The sequence below is a fragment of the Silurus aristotelis genome (genome assembly GCF_946808225.1).
Source record: "Silurus aristotelis genome assembly, chromosome: 12".
Lineage (NCBI taxonomy): Eukaryota > Metazoa > Chordata > Actinopteri > Siluriformes > Siluridae > Silurus > Silurus aristotelis.
In genome coordinates, this window is record NC_139585.1 from 16,681,570 (window position 1) to 16,692,875 (window position 11,306).

Sequence of the window (11,306 nt, forward strand, 5' to 3'; positions counted from 1 at the left end):
GCTGTAGTATTGTTTCTGCCCAGAATTTCCTTCCTTTCACTTCCTGCACACGCCACAGTGTCCTAATTACAGTGTTCTGATCTGCTAAAGCAAACTTCAGGACCTAAAATGACTTCCCCTTCAGCCAAAACAGTCTTTCTCGTTAATGATTGCAAAAATAATTTTAAAAAAGTGAACATAGATTGAATTAACTCACTATAACAACTTTTATATTAGTAACTTTCGAACATTACCAGAAGGAAATGCAGACAGCTGTCTGCAGCTGACAGACTTTAAGTCAAACTGTCATTATACAGAATTTGTAAAATTACATCGACCTATTTCTGTACACCTCTTTTGGGAAAAGTAAATGTCAAAAACAGAACATTTTTAGATTTTGCATATACCTCAAATAAAGTTTTGAGAATGAGGAAGCAGATTGATCTGTCTGGGCAGATGGAAAGCAAAAAATAAAATAAAAAACGCATTCAGTGTCACTGTGTGTTATTTAACAGGATATCTGGAGTTTTATTACAACACAGCACAAAAATGCAAAAAAAAAAAAGATATGCAGGCATAAATATAACTATTATACAAATATTATTCAGTCCATTAATTTAAGTTGTAGAACAGCTTCCCAATACTTTCTAGTACTTATATTTAGTATAACTATTATCCAGTATAAATCTGGACTTTCACATCAACTCTGAACTTGCACAGCACAGTGTCACTTTACTCCTCACCATACTGCACATGGACACTTTAATGACAATCAGACTAAATCACTTGAATTTGTACTGTCAATATCTGCCATATGCATTCATTCCCATCTAGATTCATGTATATAAATATATTTTCTATATTTTCTCTAGTATATACTTTTTTATTTATCTACTTATCTTTTTTTTTAATCCTTATATTTGATTCCTTTTATGCTTAAATGTCGGACGGTTGTATAAAGCATTCCACTGCATGTCGTACTCTGTATGTATGTGTATGTGACAAATAAAATGTTTCACTTGAATTTGAACTTGAAACTGCATTTCTCTACATTGTACTGTGTTGTATATTACTCCATGTTTTCCTGTAAAATGCAGTTTCCTGATTTAAAATCGTTTAAGCAAAAGCATCAGCTTATATGGCAAATTATACTTTTCAAGTATGTGACTTTTAACATAGAGCGTATCAGATGAAGATGAGAAAGAAAAATTGACACCAAATTCACCAGAAGCATCTTTAACTGGAATAAACAAATCAAAAGAACAGCTGTGATTCCAGTCTTCCACTGAGGCATTGTTATACGTACTGTAACACACAAAAAACTTTGATGCAAAATACAAATACCAACACATTAAGCAGTTCTAAAGTCTAGATTGCTAGAAGGTTTAAAATATATTCCTGTGTAATCTAGGGAATTTGACAATTTAAATAAAATCTGAGTACCTGTTGTAGTATGTGTTCAGAGTTTATTGATAATCTCACCACATCAGTATGCAGCCATGTGCTAGTAATTAATTACAGATAATGTTTTACTCACTAAACACACATCTGTACAGGCAAGACAACTGGGAACAATGTGTAGCCAAAGGTCTGCATTTTTTCCCAGTGAGTCTTGTTCACCTATCTACATTCTTACTATTTAACAAGAGAGGTCCAAAAACTGGAAAAGATTTTTTATAAATACATAAATGGATTGAAAAATTTCCCTAGTCACTACCGGATCACTCTCAACTCTTTAATTAATTATAATGATGGTATGTAGTTCTTTGTGTTCCAAAGGTGCATATTTGTCTTCCTGTAAAATGCATTGCTATTGCATGTAGTGTCATCTTTTCAGTTTCCTGATTCAGTGTTTTATATTTGTTTAAAGCAGTACCAATGTGTCATGAAATGTGTGGCTCTGCGATGTTATTTTACATCACGTGTGAAATCAGGAGGCAAACATCTTGCCTTGATTTGTACACAATGATATACTGATGCTCCACAAGCATTTTCAGTGTAGCCTTAAATTACTCTTTCTTTGCTGCTTTGTACAATTGCAGTTAAAATGGTCTGAAACTCATTTTGGAGGTAAAAAAAATGCAAAACTCTTTAGCACAAAAGTTCGTCAACACAATATTACTTTTATTTAGTAATTCATTTTGATGCATTGTGTTTCTTGGTTTGTCCTTTAATGTGAGATGTTGTGATCTATAGTGTCTCTTCTGTGGGTGTGTCAACCTTCTTTTTGTGACAAAATACTTTGAAAAAAAGACAAATAGTGAATCTTATCCTTAGACTAAGTACAGCTTATAAGGATTCATTGTTCTTGCTAAGGATTTGAATCTAGAGAAAGCTGTAAGTTTAGTAAGTTTTCCAGATTAATTCATTCCTCTTCTACTTAATCCTGACTGAGGCAGGGATTTGAAACAAGTCCAATGCAGAATTCTCCAGATGCATAACTAAAATATTCCAGCAGTTGAACAAAGTATAACTTTAAGTTTGATGAAATTAAGCTTGTTATTTTGACCATGGAGCATTTGTTGAAAATGCTGAGAGAGTATGAGGGGAACCTGTGCACTAACGTTTAGTTTATCCCACTATTAGGTCATGCGAGTTGTGCATTAAACTGCGTGTTATATGAGTAATGAGGGTGTCATCTCCCTGTAATAGCCTGACCTTGACTCTCTGCAGTGTTTCTCTGCAGGGAGGAATGCAATATGAGCATGCTGAGTGTGTGTAGGGGTCATGTTTTCACCTACTGCTGTGAAAAGAAAATTCATTTACCAGTTTTCTCAAAGAAACTGGCAAAAAAAAACCCCCACTTTAAAATATATTCTATTTTAAATTTTATATTTATAATATCTTATATAACCTATAAAGATACAGATAGGCAAGATAAATGGGACTGCACACATCTGTCCAAGTTCACTGGAAAACTATTTACAAGTGTACACAGGTGAGGAACAGAGAACCATAAACATAGACAGCTGTTCTGGGTCAGCCAGTGGGCTTCTTCTGTTAGCAAATCGCCTGTGTTTCATTTGCACAAAGCCTTTACCCATCAGCAGACGCTATGATCTACTTGAGTTGCTTTATGCAAGAGTAACAAAACAACAAATTAATTTGAATATAATAAATATTATTTATGCATATACATATATATAGTACACTGTATTATATGCAGAACGTCTAATGGCTTTGGAAATGAATAATGAACCAGGAGGTATATTTTCAATGTTAGTTTTTAAATCTCACACATTCCCACATCCTCCTTTTCGGGTCAAATAAATGCTGACTCATTACTCATGGTGCGCTCCATTTCCATTTTACAGCACAAACTACTTCTTCCAATATATGATAATCATGTTATTTCATTAATATTTCATAATGTTTGGGATAAATTTGTCAAGTGACCTATTATCATTTGAAATGAGAATTCTAGTGCAACCCAAGCATTAATTACGAGAGCTGTTTTGATGGAAACATGCACCAAGAATTGCAAAAAATGCACAACATTTATTGATGTTGTGATTGCACTGGCAATGGTTTAAACATTTGGGCCAAAAGCCAACTGGTATACTCCAAAGACTATTAATGCTCAGGCTTGTCTATGTATGAAATCATTCGGTGAGTGAATTGCCCTTAGAGCAGTGGTCCCCAACCCCCAGGCCGCACAGAAAAAAAATGCATAACTTACATTATTTCTATTTTATTTATTATTTGATTCTGAACAATTTTTTATTTCGGAAAAATAATCCGATTCTCTCCACCACATCCTTCTATGACTCACTCTTGATGCATGTCATGATGCTTGCCTCGGTCACATTTTACCTACATCCGCTACCTTTTTAAAGGGGCTGATCTGGCTGCTAACATACAATACATTACCGCTAAATTCAAACCCCCAAGCGAACAAAATGAACAAAAGAACAGCACAGTGGATTCACGTTTATTATAAGATTTAAAAAATAGCAGTTTTTATGCCAGTCGTATCATTTTATTTTGTTGTATTTATCCGTCACACATTAAAGGCCGGTCCGTGAAAATATTGTCTGACATTAAACCAGTCTTTGGCACAAAAAAGGTTAGGGACCCCTAACCTTTTAGGGGTCCCTAACTTTATGAATTTTAGACTTTTAGAATTTTAGACTAACTTTATGAATTTAGAGCATAGAGCATTGATTTGGCTTATTGAGGGCCATCATGCAACACAATGTGATGCTCAAGCAGATGCATAAAGCTTGTGATAAACTAAGGAGGGGAATCAGGTGTGCTAAACCATAACAAATTATTTTGATCTCTTTCCCACAAAATGGGCTGCCCTGAGACTCACCTTAAAATATTATTTATGCAAAAATGTCTGAAAGTAAAGTAGGTAACTGTTGCAGGTTCAGATAAAAATGAAAAGGAAAGAAAATATTAATAATATATTAAACCTGTTTTTGACAGTAATTTGCAGGCAAACAAGGAAATAAGGATGTTTTAATGCAGATAAGGACTAATATCTGTGCAATTTAAGATGCAATCGGTTATTTACATGATATTTACATACAATTTTTGCAACCATTACAAAGTATGTTAATCTTGACCTTTTATCAGTTATGTCTTTAACATGAATAATTTAACATTGTGATCAGAAACAGCTTGTGACCATAGAGTTTGGTGGGGCATGACAAAATTAGTTTGAAAAGTAATGACACTTGGGCTATGCTAGGCACTTATCTAATACATTTTACAATAGCCTTGTAATAAAGTCAGTAGCTACAGTTAGGCAGTTTGCTGAGAGCAGTTATACATGTACCTCAGTTCCAATGGTTTCAATGTAGCAAGTCAATTTTGTTGCATTACCCAGAGGTGCCAGATTTCAGACAAATTTACAGTCATTACTTCTCAAAAAACACTCATACACCTGAAACTACCACCCAAAAATTGAATTAAAAAAGGGAGATATACAGTATATATATTTTATTCTTTTCTTAGATTTTGTTAGAAAAAAAGGGGCACCATGTTGCAACATTTCTGACATACAGATATTATTTGTGCCATTTTCCCCTCTCCCCCTTCCAATCTTTTAAATATATCTTACAAGACACACACACACACACACACACACACACACACAGAGTCTATCATTTTACTTAAAGAATAGTTACTTTGCTGTCCTCTGCTCCTCCCTAGAGCATGAGACAGACCATTATTCCTGCCGCACTGTGCACTATTAGCGCTTGTTGGAGTTACCATCTTTTCTGACTAAGTGCAGTAAGAACTCTGTAGAGCTAAATAAGGCTGGAAGCATGTTGCCCCATGCACAACATCTAAAAGCATTAAGCAAATCAACGAAAACTCAACTTATATCTGTGAAATGTTTACTCAAAAGAGGAAATTTGTGTTTCAATGCAATCTTAAATTTAAGCTGTGTATGATGACTTTATGGAGAGTAACATTTGAAGTAGCTTGGCAAACCACCACTGACTAATATATACACAATAAATACACAAACTTACAATTGCAAAGTATAAATTTTTTAGCAACAAATTGTTGGTCAAGAAATGGGCAAAGATAAAACAAATAAATAAAATATCTTAGTATAGGATCGTTTTTCTCATTGATTTCATTACATTTTTAAGCCTTGTGGGTTAAAGTTTCACAGGTAGAAGACTTGTATTGCTTCTTTCATTGTTGACGACTTTAAATAGTGATGAGTAGTTACAAAAAATGTTTGAACTCAGACTAGTGTCTTACACCAAAACTTGTAATAATTATCATGTTTTTATAGGAAGGCTGATTTTTTCTGTTTCTTTCTCCACTGCACTGCAGCAAAAGTAAACAAACAAGGGAAGTCTCAGGAGTGCATTAGTTTGTAATTTTCTGATAAATTTTTAGTTGCTAAGATCAATAAAAGCTTTTTTTTTTATAGCATATTGTGCTTGGCTTTTTTATATTGCTATTTTTTTCTTTTTGATGCATTTCCCATAAGAAGGATTGAAATAGTCAAAACTACATGTATTAATGTCTGTTACATAGGGCCAATTATATTTAGATTGTCAGAGACAGGGATCGCTTGTTATTCTCACTTTACACAAAATTGAAGGTTATGTACTTTGGCCTGTGCAGCCACATAGAGCACTGCACTCCACTGCACTGCACTTTTATCAGTTATTCTCCTTACTGCTATACAGAAAGACACATGATTTATATTGTGCATTTAATTTTACAGTGTTTAGTTGTAAATACTTGAATACAAGTAAATACTTGAATTTTTAGAAATTACATGAGTAAAAAAAAAACGGATACTGTGAATGAGACAACAGTATCAAAATGGACAAGCACATTTGGGACAAATTAATGTTTAAGTTTCAAATTATATGTTAATCTAAAAACAAAAATAATAAAGATTATATTTAATGTAAACAATGCCATCCTTAGTCTTGCTGGTATTTAATTGTAATAATAGTAATATCAATATTATTTATTCACTTCATAATTACATTTATACAGTTAATAATACAAAAAAATAAAAAATAAAAATTATATATATATATATATATATATATATATATATATATATATATATATATATATATATATATATATATATATATATATATATACATTAGCATTACATGAACTGGAGTGATAGAAATGCTAACTGCTCTTTTCTATATGTTTATTAATTAAAAAAACATCCATGATTTGTAAGCTAAATCAGCTTTATGTTGATGCACATACTGGTTCTGATTCTGCACTGAATACTATAAACAGCAGCTGGACCATGTGACTTGGCTATATAGAGTATGTTGCTGAGAGAAATAAAAACAAATTTAAACAGATAAATAAATATTAAACGAAAAATAAAAACACCATTAAATAGTAAATAATGTTTTGGACTGTTAATGAATAAGGTACTTTAGCTACAAGATTGTTAAAATTTCAGCTGCACAAGATTTCAGCTGTATTTTATCATCTCATTGTAGCAGTAAGAAAACATTGGACAGGAAATGCGAAATAAGAATTGAAATTCCAGTAGAATAGCTTATATGATATATATTAAAATAATAAAATTAAATAAAAATATATACATAATTAATGATTTGTGGGACTGTTATTTAGAAATGTGATACTAACATAATACTTCTACTATTACTACTACTACTACTTTTCTTATTTTCTGTTGGTTCATAAGACAAAGGTAAATAAATTTGCAGGTCAAAATCACAGCAACTAACACACATTGTGTCTGCTAGTAAGGGATTCAAAATTATTTTTAAACCTTAAGTTCCTGCATTTCTAATTCAAAAATTCCAAATAAAGTCCAAACCAGAAGTTGCTTTGACAGAAAGGTTGACAGTAATAGTATGTTCACAGAGAACAAGATGTGGACCTACCTTACAGACTGCTGTTGTTGGTACGTGATACATGTGTGAGCACAAAGCTCTCTGTGCACTGCTGGCTGCTGGATGACAGGGAGCGGCGAGGGGACCGTTGGAAGCGGTTTCTCCTGTTGAAATAGTTCCCAGACGTCCAGGTTCTTTGCCTTTTGCGAAGGTACTCCTTGTAGTTCTTGGTCAGAAGAGTGTAGAGAAACGGGTTGATACAGCTGTTGCTGTAGGTCAGGCAGGTGGTAAGGTAGTTGATGTTGCGCCTGGCCTTGTTCGAAAGAGCCATTTCTGGCTTGAACTGTCCCAGAAGCTGCCAGATCCAGAAGGGAAGGAAGCAGGCCCAAAAGAGAAGTACAATTGTAAAAATAAGATATAGCACTTTGTGGTTTGGCAGCTTCTGAGTCTGCTTAAAGTTTTCTGTCTGTGAAATCCAGTAAGCACGAGCCAGGCAGATGTAGAGGTAGCCAATTATGACACCTGGTGCCACAATGCTGGTGCAGAAAAGGGAGGTGATATAGATCTTGTAAGAAAGGGGACTTAGTGTAGTCTGACACATTGATTTGGAATTTTCTGTTCTAAGTTCTACATCAATGACCATAGGAAGGGTTAGAATCAGTGAAGCTGTCCACACCAGAATAGCAATGGCCTTACGGTAACTCTTGGACCGTTTGACTGTATCCAAAGGCTTAAGAACCGCGAAATAGCGCTCTGTGCTCATGACAGTCAGTGTGAAAATGCTTGCATGCATGGTGAGAAAGTCCATACTGATGAGAGTCCGGCATCCCACATCACCAAAGTACCAGCCCTTTAAAAAATGGGTGCAAACGACAAAGGGAATAGTGAGCAAGTAGAGGAGATCAGCCATTGCCAAATTGACAATATATATATACATAGATGCAGCAGAGCGCATTGAGTGGCACATGACCACCAGGGTGTAGATGTTTCCTGACACGCCAACAAGGCACATGAGGGACAGGATGGTGCCGATTGTGAAGGTTGCAGCCACATCTTCAGCAGATGATGCCACAGGAATCTCAGTTACATTTGACACTTTATCGACCATCACCCCCAGGGACTCCACTGACACAGTGGTCATGTCTACATACCAACTAGATAAATAGATACAGACAGTGAATAAGAGAGTAAACGCTGGAAGGTTGAAATGTCAATTTAGCAATTAAAAATAAAATAAAATTAACAGACAATTTTACATTTGTCATACAGGACTGGAATTTAAAATATAAAATTAATGGAAAATGTTTTTTTTTGTTACACTTTTGCTAAAATAAACAGATTTAAGCAAAAGTGTTATTTATTTGTATAGATTATATTGAATACCTGTGAAAGAGCAGTACATTATCTATCCGATAATTATACAATAATTAATTAATCATTCCAATAATTAATAATAAAAATAATTCTGCTTCAAAAACACTCAAACTACTTTACTCATTTATATAATTAAAATGGCAGAATATATATGCAACAGTCATTTTCTCATTAATTAAACCACTTCTTATCGGCCAGCGCAGCACCATGACTGACCCAAACAAGTAAGATTGACTGTAGTTTTAATAACATAATAAAACCTTACCTTGTTTTAATTCCACAGACTGTTTGCCTCCCAGCAGAGAGTAGTTTAGCATTTGTAATGACTATAGCACACTCTTTTATAACTCATGATATCCCCAACGAGTTTACTTAGAGACTATGAATGCTGCACATCCTGGCACTCCATCGGACATGTCTCCAGAATATTGGCTTCAAGTACTACAGCTTGAATGTTGTAAATTTTGTCATCGCCGTATGATGCATATTTTAAATACCTGCATTCATATAAATCATAGGCAGGTGCTTCATCTCTGTGAAAGAACTTCTGCTCTTCTTCATCACTTCACATACTTTCTCAGATGTCTTGATGGCAGATCTCACCAAACATTATGAGGTTTAAAAGAAATAAACATAAAAGGAAGAAAAAACGGGGTAAAAAAGCAAATGAATCTTGAGCATTCCAAGGAAAGCGAACACTTTGAGCTATAGCTGGATTTTCCTCTGACAGAATGCGTGTGTGTGGAGTGGAGAGAGAGAGAGAGACTGAGACAGAGCCATTCACACAATAACGCAGAGTGAAGAGTGGGAGGGGTTGGGGATTCAAAGGTTGGATGAGCAGAGGGAGAAAAAAATACATGACAGGATCAGGAGGAAAGAGGGCAAGAGCTTTGACCAGGTATTCTGAATATAAATCTGCTTCTTAATGCTTGCTATAATTGATTGATATGTTGTCAGATATTCCAACATAAAATGTTTAAAATCTGTGTGTCAGTTTATTCTACAAAATGAAATGATGTGCCTATATGCAGTGCAGACTGAGCCAGAGGCAAGACAACATTTTGGAATTCCTTGGGCGTCATATTTATTGTAGTATCTCCAATAAATATGTAGCATGTTTGGATGATACTCTATTTTCTACAGTATAAGTCTTAATTCATTCATAAATTCGAATATTCTCTAGTAACCATTTTCTTCTGTCAGGGTTATGGTGTTTTAAACTAGTTGGGCATAAGTCTTAAATCATAGGCTGTGGAACTCAGAGGAATCAATAATACTTGCTGCACTACAGTGCCACCTTACTGGCCATACACACAATAAATCAGTTGGCATACTTCCAATCTATCTAAAACTTTCTTTCGGCTTCTCCCGTTAGGGGTCGCCACAGCGGATCCTCCGCACGTTTGATTTGGCACATGTTTTACGCTGGATGCCCTTCCTAACGCAACCCTCCCCAATTTATCCGGGCTTGGGACCGGCACTGAGAGTGGTTGGGGATGGTTCCCTGACCGGGGATCGAACCCGGGTCGCAGCGGTGAGAGCGCTGCATCTTAACCACTAGACCACCAGGGGACCTATACTTCCAATCTATCTAATACTTGGAAATTGCACTAGGATCTAAACATTTTTGTACTCAAACATCAGTTATATGCTTGATTGTTATAAAATCTTTTTTTTTTATTTTTTTTTATACATTTTATTTTATTTATTTATTTATTTTTTTTACAAAATTGGTGTTCTGCTTTGTTTGTCAGAAAATTGGGTTTAACTGCATCATTGCTGCCCTTGAGGGAGTATATGTTTACACCAAACCCAAAAGTAATTCAGATAAGAAGCCGTTTGGTCCATTTGTATACCAATGCTTGGAATCCAGATTTTCAGACTCTAATGGAGCTTCGCCTCAGCTCTTCTTAAAAAGACATTTTACAGTTTATCTGTCTGTCTGTCTGTCTGTCTGTCTGTCTGTCTGTCTGTCTGTCTGTCTGTCTGTCTGTCTGTCTGTCTGTCTGTCTGTCTGTCTGTCTGTCTGTCTGTCTGTCTCTCTCTTAATCTCTCTCTCTCACACACATGCACACACACACACACACACACACACACACACACACACACACACACACACACACACACACACACACACACACACATACACACACACTATTGATTAAAGTTGACAAGTCAACTAAAACCAGTTATATTCACAGAAAGGAAAATCAGATTTTGTAGCTTGGAACCTGAACCACATACGTAAACAAAACCAGCCTGTTCCATTTGGATCAAGGACAAAATGTTCTTTTCAAAGCACACTTCTGAGTAGGACCTACACAGCCATCCAACATTCATTCTTACGGAGACTCATCTGATAGCGTCTAGACTCCAGTTAGACTGAACGAAATCCAGGACGTTGAAATCCAGGACGTTGACTGACAACAGGGATATGAACACAATGTTCTGACGTGCATGGAATGTCAAGGAGAGTCACACTCAGATTTTGACTTTGAATCCTTCTTTTCACCATTAATCCTTCCATGTCATCTGCACTGATATTTAATTATTGTGGACTAGTACTAATGAGGTAACAGAGTTTGGTTATGGCATGACATTCCACAAGGTTCTTTGGTATTTATGCTAATTGGTTTG

General features: G+C 35.2%; 1 protein-coding gene across 6 annotated transcripts in view; it reads right to left on the reverse strand.

The window, feature by feature from the left end:
* uts2r (urotensin 2 receptor) overlaps window positions 1-9,452 on the reverse strand; it is a 41,845-nt gene extending 32,393 nt beyond the window's left edge. For all 6 annotated transcript variants that reach the window (XR_014535978.1, XR_014535979.1, XR_014535980.1 and 3 more), the window contains exons 1-2: window positions 8,935-9,452; window positions 7,347-8,449 (exon numbers count right to left, since the gene is read on the reverse strand). Coding sequence is in view for 3 of the 6 variants with exons in the window: in XM_083555791.1 (XP_083411917.1) it covers window positions 7,348-8,436 (1,089 nt within the window). In the remaining 3 variants the exon portion in view is untranslated. The remainder of the gene's footprint in view (window positions 1-7,346; window positions 8,450-8,934) is intronic.
* Between the last annotated feature and the right edge of the window lie 1,854 nt (window positions 9,453-11,306).